Here is an 11,290-nt window from a genome sequence, read left to right on the forward strand (position 1 = left end):
CTGCCCCACGGTGGGCGCCAATGTCGGTGATTTATACCGGCCGTCTACCAAGGGGTACCCGAGGTAGCAGAATGTGTAGCGGGGGATCGCCGGACCTGGAACTTGAAGGTAAAAGCGAGGACACAAGACACAGATTTATACAGGTTCGGGCCACCGGAGTAGCGTAATACCCTACGTCCTGTTTGGGGGTGTTTGTATATTGCACCCTGCGCTTGGGTGTTGAGGTGTGACCTGCCGAGCTAGGTACCCCTACCCTCCTTTATATACTCCAGGGGGCAGAGTACTAGTCGGATTACAAGGATGAGTCCTAGTAGGATTACACGGGATGAGTCCTTGTAGGATTACATGGGATGAGTCCTAGTAGGATTACAGAGAAATCCTAGTAGGAGTCCGACTTTGTGCTTCCTTGCAGGTACTGGGGATGTATCCCCACCTCCGTGGGCGAGAGGAACGGCCAGGCGAACGGCCTCCTAGATCCTTTGGAGGAAGATGATAAGGCAAAACAAAAAAGAAAGAAAGACTATGACAAATGGCTCCCTGGACGACACATAGTACCACTGAAATAGTATTGCTAACGTCCCATCCTTTCATTCTCCCAACAAAACAAAAAATGAGGATCGACCTCAACCAAACACTGAATGGGGTGATCCCGTCCAAAAATTGGAACGGAACCATATAGAAAGTGTTACATTTTACAAACTTACAACACAATCGTTGAATTGTTTCCGAAGTTTAAAACACCTAGGAACACCACTAGTGTTCTTTGGCTTCACTCCGCGTGAAGCTGTGTACGAACCGTGTCAGGTTTTCGTACGAGGACCCTCCTTGCTCCATGGCCTTGCGAGCTTTCTCCCCGTATTCCTTGGCCTTCTTCCTCCTCTCGTCGGCCTCCTTCCCTCCGCCCATCAGCGCCGCCACCGCCCGCACGACGTCCTCCTGCGCCACCGGCACGGTCTCGTCGTCGAATATCATCACGGGCGCCGTCACGCCGATGGGCACGCCTACGCCGAGCACGTCCACGGCCAGCTGCTCATTGAAGAACTGGTCCGAGAAGTGCGGCCACGTCACGACCGGCACGCCATGGGCGATTGCCTCGAGGAGCGAGTTCCAGCCGCAGTGGGTGACGAAGCCGCCGACGGCGCGGTGCGACAGGACGGCGAGCTGCGGCGCCCACCCGCGCACCACGAGGCCGCGCCCCTCCGTGCGCGCCTCCAGGGCGTCCAGCCACTCCCGCACCTCCGGCGCCGCCGCCTCGCGCTCCTTCACCACCCAGAGGAACGGCTCGCCGGAGTCCTCAAGGCCGTGGCCGACCTCGAACAGCTGCTTGGGAAGCTTGCGCGCGATGCTGCCGAAGCTGACGTACACGACGGAGCCGGGGGCCTGCTCGTCCAGCCACGCCGTGATAGCCTTCTGGGCGGCGGCGGCGGCCATCGTGCCACGCGACGCCGTGGCCTGCGCGTCCCGGTTGCTGAGGCAGAGCGGGCCGAGCGCCCACACCGGCTTGCCCAGCTCCGCCTCGTAGCACGCGAGGAACTTGCCCTCGAGGTCCGAGAACGTGTTCACGACCACGCCGTCGGCCGTGCACATGGCCTCCATGGCCTCTGCGCGCAGCTCCTCGAGAAATGGATGGATTAAGAAACCAGGGACGTTAGCTTTCGTCACCGTCACCGGCACGGGCACTCCCGGCACGGCGTGCTTGTCTTCGTCGCCGGCGGTGGCTATCCGCTCGTAGAGTCCATGGTTGGCGGCCATGAGTTCGCAGAGGGAGAAGAAGCAGGACGGCCCATGGAAGAACAGCCGCGGGATGCCGAGGCTCGTAGCCACGCCGGCCGTCCACGGGTTGCACCAGTCGGAGATGATGCAGCTCGGGCGCGGCGCCAGCGCGCGCACGTAGGCGTCGAACGGGCCGGCGAGCTCGCGCAGCGCGAGGAAGAAAGGCAGGAACTGGTAGTTGTCGGCGATCATGTCGGCGTTCTGGCAGTCGTGTGGCAGGCCGGAGCCCGCCGGCGGGAAGGGCAGCTCCACGAGCTCGAGGGGCAGCCCGGCGCGCGCGGCGTGCTCGGCGGCGCCGCGCAGCCGCGCAACGTTGAGCGGCGTGGTGACGACGGTCGCGCGCGCGCCGCGCTCCGCGAGGATGCGCGCGAGGTCGACCAGCGGGATGATGTGGCCCTGCGCCACGAAAGGGACGAGGACGAAGTGCGACGCCGGGCGCGGCCGTGTCTTCACCGGCGCGGTAGCTGCCACGGCGGGCTCCGTGGGCGCCATTGTCGACGTGCAAGCGAGTGACACGGAAAGCCCGGAGCAACTGGAAGGATAGGGAACGTGTTTTGCCCACCGAAAATCGGCGAAGAACTTCCACTCAACTGGAAGCTCGTTGGAGCCACTGAAAAACGACTTGATTTTGTTTTCTTGATTGTGGCAGAGCTGGCATTTCACTTGGGTTTCTGTGGCAGATGGAGACATTCTGGCGACTGACCCAATTTCCCCATCAGCCATTCCGCCGTACAAATTGGCACTTGGTTTCTGTGGCAGAGGCATGGCCGCATGTTTGCTGGAATGCAATGGTGCAAAAGTGCAAGAGGTCACTTTCCTCCCATCCCCAATTCCCCATGGTTGGACTTCTTTTCCATTATCAAATGGTTTTGAACTTTTGATTACCAGTGGTCACCTGAAAAACAGATGAGCAGTTTTCTTGGTTTACATGTAATTCTCGGTTTTTCACCGAGTGAAAATTTTCAGGTGAAATTTTGAATTTTGAGCAAAATTTTCTTGAAATTTGGAAATTTGACCAAAATTAAGCTCAAGCTCTTTGTTTTTATCAGCAAAATTGTACCCATCGAGAAAATGAGAAGCGTGGTTCCCTCCCGACAATTAGCACATGCTGGTGGAAATTTTATGAATTGAAGTAAAGGATCATTGGAAGTTTAGGAAAACTCATCTCGTGCAGATAACAAGTAGCCTGTCATTTTTTCACTGAAATCTTGCAACATTTTCATTTTCTGTCTTTATCTTATTTTGCCAAAAATAAAAAAATGTGCAATTTGTGAACTAGAGTACGACAACATTGTATTTGAAGATTCCTTGAGTTCTAGTCACCGCAAAATAGAGATGCAAAAACTGAGATAATGCAATGGTTAAGAAGGTTCTAGAATAAGGTGTGGTTATGCACTCTAACCACACAGGTTCGGGTCATCTTCAACCTCTCACCAGAGCGGTTGAGCTAGGCTCACTTCCTAAATAGATATTACATAACATATAACATTTATAATAACTTAGTAAACATTACATCTCCATCAATTGAATGTTAGTCGGTAGAGGAAACTTATCGTATACTATATGTATTGAACATCTAGGGCCGTAAAGTATGACATCGGCTGCAGGGCTTTCGAACATCTAGCTTGACGGTAGAGGGAACTTTCCCCATGATGGCCATGAGCCCTCTACCGGCTTCCAAGATCGCCTCATCAGTCAGTGGACAGCATGCACCCGTTTTGCGCGCAGAAGTGACACAACACCTACCAAGATTGTCTTTGTCCAAACGGTCGTATACCCTGTCCAAGGTAAAACGTTCCAGCGAAGTTGCACTCTAAAGAATATGGCATGTTAGCTCAACCATGTTCTTTGCAGAGGAGAAGCCAAAGATACTCACATCCTTGAGGCTGTCATGCTTGTGTTCAGGCATCTGCCTCAAAGGTGCGGCAGACTCAAAAACTGAATTGGATGTCATGCCACGCTGATCAAGGCCACCTGCAAAGGATCAAAAGTAATGTCACTTTTTTTTTGCGAAAAAAAAAGTAATGTCACTTAATTAGTCGGTTCACTATAGATTCTAGATATAGTACAAGAACAGTGACATACGCGCAAGATGAAAGTCTTCAAAATAGGAGAAGCACTGAGAAAAGAATCCAAAGACATATAGTCATATCCCGGGGAAAGATCTCCACCAGAAAATATTTCCAGGAACTTGAGGTGGATGAAATTGGCAGCTACCACTGGTGTATTAACCATCTGCGAAAAGATTGACTATTAATCACAGACAAAAGCCATCACGCGAGTATATCTAATAAATAGAGTTCCAGATTATACCTCACTTCTTCTTGGATATAAGGTGTAAGAGTTTCAAGATTCGGAACACTATGTGAAAGCTTGGTAATAGCATAAAAGAGAAGGTTGGACCCATTAAGCAAATGAATCGGAAAGAAGACACCCTAACTCTTCTCCTGTAATGAACTAATGCGTACTTCATACAAACACAGCTCTGTCAGGCTTGTCAAGCAACCAATGCCAACCTTGGACGTTAGACGGAAGGCACAATAGGAGAGGTGGAGATTACAAATCGAGCTTCCATTTCGACCAAATAAAAGTGAGCAGGGGAAGCTGTACCCATCCTTGTATTCTGGACGCATCAAAATGGTAATATTTTCAATCCTTGGTGTAATAGCAATCTGAAGCCAGTTATTGAGATAACAAGTTTTGAGGTCGCGGCAATCAGAGATGTCAAGTTTGAGTGTCTTCACGCCAGTGCCTGAGTGGTTTCTCAAAATCTGGTCGACTTTGCTACTGAAGGACCTTGCTATATCACCATCTCCATATATGCATGTTGTTTCAAACCCAGTGTTTCCTTAGTAAGGATGAGGTTGGAGCATTGTCTCCATGAGCGTAGAAATGTGTGAGATACAGAAGCAGCACGTGCAGAATCTTGCATTGGCAAAAAGGAATGTATATGGGGCCAGATGTCCTGCACAACCAAAAGATGGTTCCCCACTGGAGTTAATAAGAGCAAATGGTTACTTCAAAGGAAAATATAGCAAAGGTGCTAGATATATTGCCCAGAGAACCTTTTCCCAGTGTGGACACTTTTCCGTATTAAACAATTGAAATGGACCTTTCTCCTATACATACACACAATCTGAAGGGAGCAAAAGGTCACATTTGTACATCTCCAAAGTTAATTAAAAATAAAGATGGCACAAGATGGGAGATCTTACTCCACAGTATATGGTAGACCTATATAGTCTTTGCAGATACATTTGTACCTCTAAGAGTTATGTGAAACTCCTGCATATGTAGTGGAAGATGTTGAATAAAATGGCATCAGCAATCATATAATTTGCAGATATAGACCCTACAACTACTTTACAAAAACTATCCAGAGTAAAATGGTCAACATCAGGAGAAGTTTCTTTTGGTAGGGAGGTGCAAGGGACGAATATATCATTCGGTGAAATGGATTTTGTAGGGACAAGAAATGAGGTGGATTGGGAATCCAAGATGTGAGAAAATTGAAACATCAGTCTGGTGCTGGAAACTTGAACAGTGTAATGGCTTATGGAAAGATGTGTCAGACACAATATGTTTCCAATGCTTTGTGTAGCTGAAGTGAAAGGCCTATAGAGTTGCTTGTGTGGGCAGATTTGCTGAAAATAAAATATTGAGTATCAGGCAGATCTTCGATTCTTGGCGATGACAAAGATACTGAGTTCTGCAAAGATTTGTATCAGACAGATCTTCCATTCTTTAAATTAATTTGCCCTGATTTATATCAGGTGTCTAATCAGAAAAATAATCGCTGCAGCCCAGTGGCCGGCTGGAACTAACATTAACTTTCAGAAGATTGCTAATGAAACCATGCAAAACCAACAGAGAATCAATCAAGTTTTTTCCAGTGATAAAATTGGAATGGTCCTGTGATAACAAAGGCACTTTTTCAGAAAAGGTCTATTTACAAGCAAACCTTTTTGATTGATCTTAGGTCCGCAACCCTTCCACATCCCTGCATGGGTATGGTGAGCCTGATCTGGGTGAGAAAGGTTCTCAATTATTTTCGTTCTTTATTATAGTATAGATAGACTTTATAATCGCGGTTGTCGTGCATGTCACTAGCAAACTCTCCTTGATCACGAAAACAAAAGGTTGAAGTATAAAGTATTGGAATGCTTGTTCAAAAAAAAAAGAATAGCTAAGAGGTCAGCCAATTTGAGCAGGCAGCAAGCCCTTGAAAAAGAATATGCAGTTAGATCAGTCAGATCGATACTTCACTGGTAACAAATTTATAACTTAAAGGTCATTCTCACCATACCTCTGGAAGGCTTGGCCCCGGATACCTCGCTCGTTTACCAGATTCAGAGTTATCTGATCCATCTGCAGAGCATCATGCATGTAAGGTTGCGCTAAAGTGTAAGGCCGGGTAATGCATATCCTGCTAAGTATACTGACTGACGCGAAAAATCATGCAGAGAAACGCTTGGCGCGCACAGGGGGAGATATTATCCGACGAGTGAGGGGGAAAACAGGAAAAAGTTTACCACAAGCTTGGAGTTCGAGCCGCTCCCGCGGTTGCGTGCTCATGATCATCATGAGCTCACGATCGAACCGAACCAACCGGCTTCTCCTTTTGGGTCTTCCACGCGATGTGTGCGGCCTCTGTCTATGTATCGGGGTGAGGAGTTTCGATCCGGAACCAACAAGGCATACGAGGGAGAAACCACGTCGGCGCCGCCGGCCGGGATGCGGAAACCGAGCGACGCCACAACACCATCACGCTCGGCGTTCCGTACTTCCATGGAACCGTTAGGAGTGGAATTTGTCTGGTTGATCCCCATTGCATAGCAAATGGAGTAGAATTTGCACCCAAAAAGGAGAAGAGAAAGAGGGGAAGAACGCAAGGAAGCCATACCAGACGACTCCAGCAAGGGTTCAGGGGTTTTGTGGCCACCGAATCTAGAGGGATAGCCAGGGATTTGAATTGGATAATATCATATCAGATTTGCAGCAATCTACAGTACACCTTGCTAGTTACATGTTATATTTAGTTATTAACATCACATACGATTTTAACGTTACCTTAATGAAAAGAAAGAAAGATAAAACAGACGCGATATGGACATAGTTAAAAATTTCACTCATCATCGATCTCCAAGGTATGGCACCGGCAACAAGGCCCCCGGATATCGAGTTTAACAGCAGAGGGAACTTTCCCCACAATGTATCTTTCGATGGCCATGAGCCCGTTATTGGCTTCCAAGATCATTTCATTAGTTAGATGGGAGCATTCACCAATTTTTCGGGTAGAATTGACAGAACACCTGCCAATATGGTCTTCATCATTCTGATCAAGTACGCTGTCCAAGGTGAGACATTCCAGTGATGTTGTATTCTCGAGAATATGGCATGCTAGCTCAACCATGCTCTTCGCGGAGCAAAAACCTAAGATCGTCACATTCTTGAGGCTGTCATGCTTGTGTTCAGGCATCTTCCTCGTATTTGAGTCATCTCCAAAAACTGAATCAAATATCATCTCACCCTGCTCTACCTGCAGAAGAGCAAAACTAATACCACTTAAATAATCAGACAGCACAGATACTGCATGTCTTTGCAAGAAGGAAAATGACTTACGCCAAACATGGAAGTCTCGAAAACAGGAGAAGCGTCGATAAAAGAAACCAAAGACAAGTAATCATATCCTGCGTAAAGGTCGCCATCAAGATAAACTTCCAAGTACTTCAGGTGGAGGAATTTGGCAGCTGGCATTGGTGTATTAACCATCTGTGAAAAGATATCACGTATTAATTACATACCTAAGGGCCTGAAAGCATGGCCACTACTGGCGAAGTAATCACACAGGTATATAATAATATTGAGTTCCAAATTGTACCTCACTAATTGAAGATAAGTAAATAGTTTCAACTTGTGGCACGATGTATGGAAGGTAGGTAATAGCATAACAGAGAAAGTTGGACTCATTTGCACAGTCCATACTCAGGTGCTTTTCACTTGCGATGATTGCCCAAGTGACAGCTGTACTAGGTCACCATCGAAGACAAAGGCGGAGAGGTTTGGAGCTTTGCTCTCTATCATTTGCAGCATTTGCAATCAGACACAGTCACGCAGCTTAGTCGCTCCACGCATGGTATCTTCAGGCAGATTATTTCACTGCAATATATGAGTTCAAACTGCTCCAAAGCAAAAGAATTGGACAGAAGGCATCCTAACTCTTCTTCTGTAATTCGCACTTCTCTTAGATAGAGCTTTGTTAGGCGTCTCAAGAAATCAATGCCAATCGGGGGATGGAAAGCACAATAGGTGAGGTGAAGATGCTGAATCGAGTTTCCCTTCGCACCAAATAAAAGTGAGCACGGGAAGCTGTACCCTTCCTTGTATTTCAAAGGCAGCTTAAGGGTGAGACTTTCAATCCCTGGTGTAATAGCAATCTGAAGCCATGTATTGAGATGACAAGAGCTGAGATTGCGACAATCAAAGATGTCAAATTCAAGTGTCTTCACGCCAGTGCCTGAGTGTTTTTTCAGAATCTGATAAACTTCGCTAGTGAAAGCCCTTGCTATATCACCCCCTTCACATGCATTGTGTTTCAAGCCCATTGTTTCCTTACTGAATATGAGGTTTGGATGGTGCCTCCATGAGCGTAGGAATGTGTGAGATACAGAGGCAACACGAGCAGAATCTCGCATTGAAAGTAGGGAATGTACATGGCACCAGATGTCCTGTACAGGAATGGAAAGAATATTTAAGTTAGTGTTGGAAACTATTTCCTAGTGTGGCAGCTATTTGAGTTGGACAAATGTTGAAAATATTTGAGTTTGACAGATGGCAGTAGGGTTACAAGGGCAAGTGGTTACTTCAACTGAGAACAAAGGACCATATCAAAAGCTCTGTACATGTTGCCATTAATTAGATGTGCATCATCAAAAGAGTTAGAAAGAGCATTGAAAACTATTTCCTAGTGTTGCAGCTCAGGGCCATATTGATAGGAAAATTTTCTTTAGTGATCAGGCCATATCAACACTACGTGTCTTTTTAGCTTTCATTAAAATAATTCAAAAAAAGTATAAGCCAGAGTCGTCCAGGCTCACTAAGCTTTGAATGAATCTGGTCCTCTGAAACGTGCAATGTTGTTTTTTGTACGAACTGAAACACATAATCGAGTAATTAGGTTATGGTGGAATGAAATTTGGCCATTCGTGTTTCTATACTTTTAACTGGGGAAGAAAGGATGTCCGGGTATTTGAAAACTGTATCTTTTAAATAAACTGTGCTGTTGTAGTTTCAGTTCTGGAAGGCCTGTTCTCGAATTTTGTTTAGCTACCTAGCCTAGCTTCACCTACCCGATGTCCAACTTGTGATATGTTGCAATATAACATACGTACCTCTGGGAGGTTTGGCCCTGAATATCTCGACCGTTTAGCATGCCGCGTGGTAGCCTTCTTTTCTTTAGACATGCAAGTAATCGATTCATCTGCAGCATCTACACATCATGTCGGTATGGTTGCTCTGTGGGTAATACAGATGCTAGTACATGAGCGCAGTGGAGGAGATCTCGCCGAGAAGTGAGGGTACAGGGGAGCTGACAGGAGGAGGCTTACCACGGGCTTGGATCTTGTGACGATGCCAAGTCGCAGACTAGGCCAAGCAGCAGAGCACCGTCTCTCTCTGTGTTCGCGAGTGCCAAGTCGCGCGAGTCAGCTCTTGTGCGAGGGGGGATCCCGCCGCCGCCACCTCGTGCTCCACCCGCCGCCTCCTGGTGATGTTGCTCCACCCGGCAGCCGGAGCGGGAGCCCTCGCGAACTCGCCCATGGCTGCTTGCTCCTCGGCTCCTCGCTTCTCCAGTTCTCCAGTCTTCCCCACGCGCGGGCTGCATCGCTGCGCCGCTGCCACTGCGGTGCACGCCGCCAGCCGGAAGGAGGCAGCAGGCACGCGCCACCAGGCTCCCTACTTGGATTATGTCTCTGGATATCGGGCAATGGTTCTAAAATGTCGTCGTTTTAATACAGAAATTTTGTTTACATCTAAATATAGGGTTATGTCTAGATATATAATAAAATTTATGTCTTTGAAAAGTTAAAACGACCTACAATTTGAAACAGAGGTAGTATTATTAGAAAAGGGGAAAGGGGAGGAAAACTGATCTACTAGGCTAGCTAGGAACCGAAATTGCAGTCATATTTTTTAATATTTCTAAAAATTTTCAATGTCTATTTACTAGTCAAACACCTGATTTAAAATAATATTTATTTAATAGCGATAGCAAGATGACAGCGCGTCCTCCATGAGGTGTCATTTTGGATCCACCTCTAGCGGTTCCATCTTTCGTGGCTGGAATTCAAATATGCTTGGCCATCCAATAGTTATCTCCCTCCTCCTGACGTGCCGGAGGACGTGCCGCCTGCTGCTCACCACTCACCATCGGTTCTCCTCCTTCCTCTCCGACGCCACTCCCCCGTCCCGCCGGCCTATTGCCACATCTCCGGCGGCGGGAGCCGCCGAATCCACCTCCGCTGCCGCAGCCACGCTAACCGAGACACGACGTGACGCTCCCGCCGTCATCCTCCACCACCCATGACCGCCGGCGTCCCCGCCGCTGCGCCGCCCCCGCCCACCACTGTGCATCAACTTCATCCACCAAAACACCATGTTCCCGCCGCTAACCCTGCCCACCGGTTGTCTTCCCACCGCCCGGGCCGACGGCTCCTGCCGCCGACCTCACCGCCGTCTCGACCACCTCCACCGCCAGACTGATCAGCGACCCCAAGCCCCCTTCTAAGCCGGCAATCACCAGAGAGGCCCCACCCTAGGAACCCCGGACCCTAAGGCCCTCCTCGGCGGTGGCTCCGGCGTGCGTGACAGCACGCTCGGGAGCGGAGAGGAGGAGACACGCGGAGGAGGAAGGAAGAATTGAATCCGACGGGCCACGGTCGTTGCATGAATCTCAAACTTCGGGAGATGAGTGGGCTTCCTATCTTCTGGAAGATGTACAGTATCTCTGGTGCAGACCCAACCCATAACATGAGTGACTGCCAAGTAATGGCTGGTCTTTGGAGCTACAGCTAAATGGGTCAAATGCTATTGAAAAATCAGACCATGAGTGGTGGCTCGTGACAACCAAGCAATGAGTTGTCACGTATGTTCAGTTGCGGTTGGTTCCTATGGGGAATACGCTATTAGTATTGGTTGGGAACCCCTTTACCAGTTTCGCAAGATACTAATAGTTCGGTACTAAAGGGATATTAAAAAATTAAAAAAGGAAATCCCCCCGCCCCCACCGCCCACTGCCCTCCCCCCTGTCCTGCCGCCCTCCTCCACCCGCCCACCACCGCTCTCGCCTCCGCCCTCCGCCGTCCACCCCCACCTGCCGCCCACCTCCGCCCTTTAGCACCGGGTGGAGCCCCCACCCGGTACTAAAAGGGGTCAAAGGGGCTTCTCGGGGACTATCCGTTAGGCTCTAGTACCGGACCAAAATGCAACCGGTACTGAGCCTCGGGACGAATGCTCAGTT

The 11,290-nt window shown here is 48.6% G+C and overlaps 2 protein-coding genes and 1 pseudogene across 2 annotated transcripts; all 3 read right to left on the reverse strand.

The window, feature by feature from the left end:
• Nucleotides 1–538: 538 nt before the first annotated feature.
• LOC117843316 (UDP-glycosyltransferase 73E1) lies at nt 539–2,484 on the reverse strand. Its single transcript, XM_034723891.2, has one exon. The coding sequence runs from the start codon at nt 2,461–2,463 to the stop codon at nt 754–756; it is 1,710 nt and encodes a 569-aa protein (XP_034579782.2). The 5' UTR covers nt 2,464–2,484; the 3' UTR covers nt 539–753.
• Nucleotides 2,485–3,349: 865 nt separating this feature from the next.
• On the reverse strand, nt 3,350–6,602 carry LOC140221308 (uncharacterized; annotated as a pseudogene).
• A 135-nt stretch (nt 6,603–6,737) lies between these two features.
• LOC117864805 (F-box/FBD/LRR-repeat protein At1g13570) lies at nt 6,738–9,721 on the reverse strand. Its single transcript, XM_072290814.1, is given in 6 exon segments — nt 6,738–7,312; nt 7,396–7,545; nt 7,655–7,762; nt 7,765–7,865; nt 7,868–8,501; nt 9,165–9,721. Coding segments are annotated over 6 exon segments (1,479 nt in total). The 5' UTR covers nt 9,237–9,721; the 3' UTR covers nt 6,738–6,898.
• Between the last annotated feature and the right edge of the window lie 1,569 nt (nt 9,722–11,290).

This window comes from Setaria viridis, chromosome 1 (genome assembly GCF_005286985.2).
Source record: "Setaria viridis chromosome 1, Setaria_viridis_v4.0, whole genome shotgun sequence".
Classification (NCBI taxonomy): Eukaryota; Viridiplantae; Streptophyta; class Magnoliopsida; order Poales; family Poaceae; genus Setaria; species Setaria viridis.

Bases quoted from the DNA above. Each gene is read 5' to 3' on its own strand.
- LOC117843316 (XM_034723891.2), bottom strand. From the start codon at position 2,463: ATGTCTCCATCTGCCACAGAAACCCAAGTGAAATGCCAGCTCTGCCAC.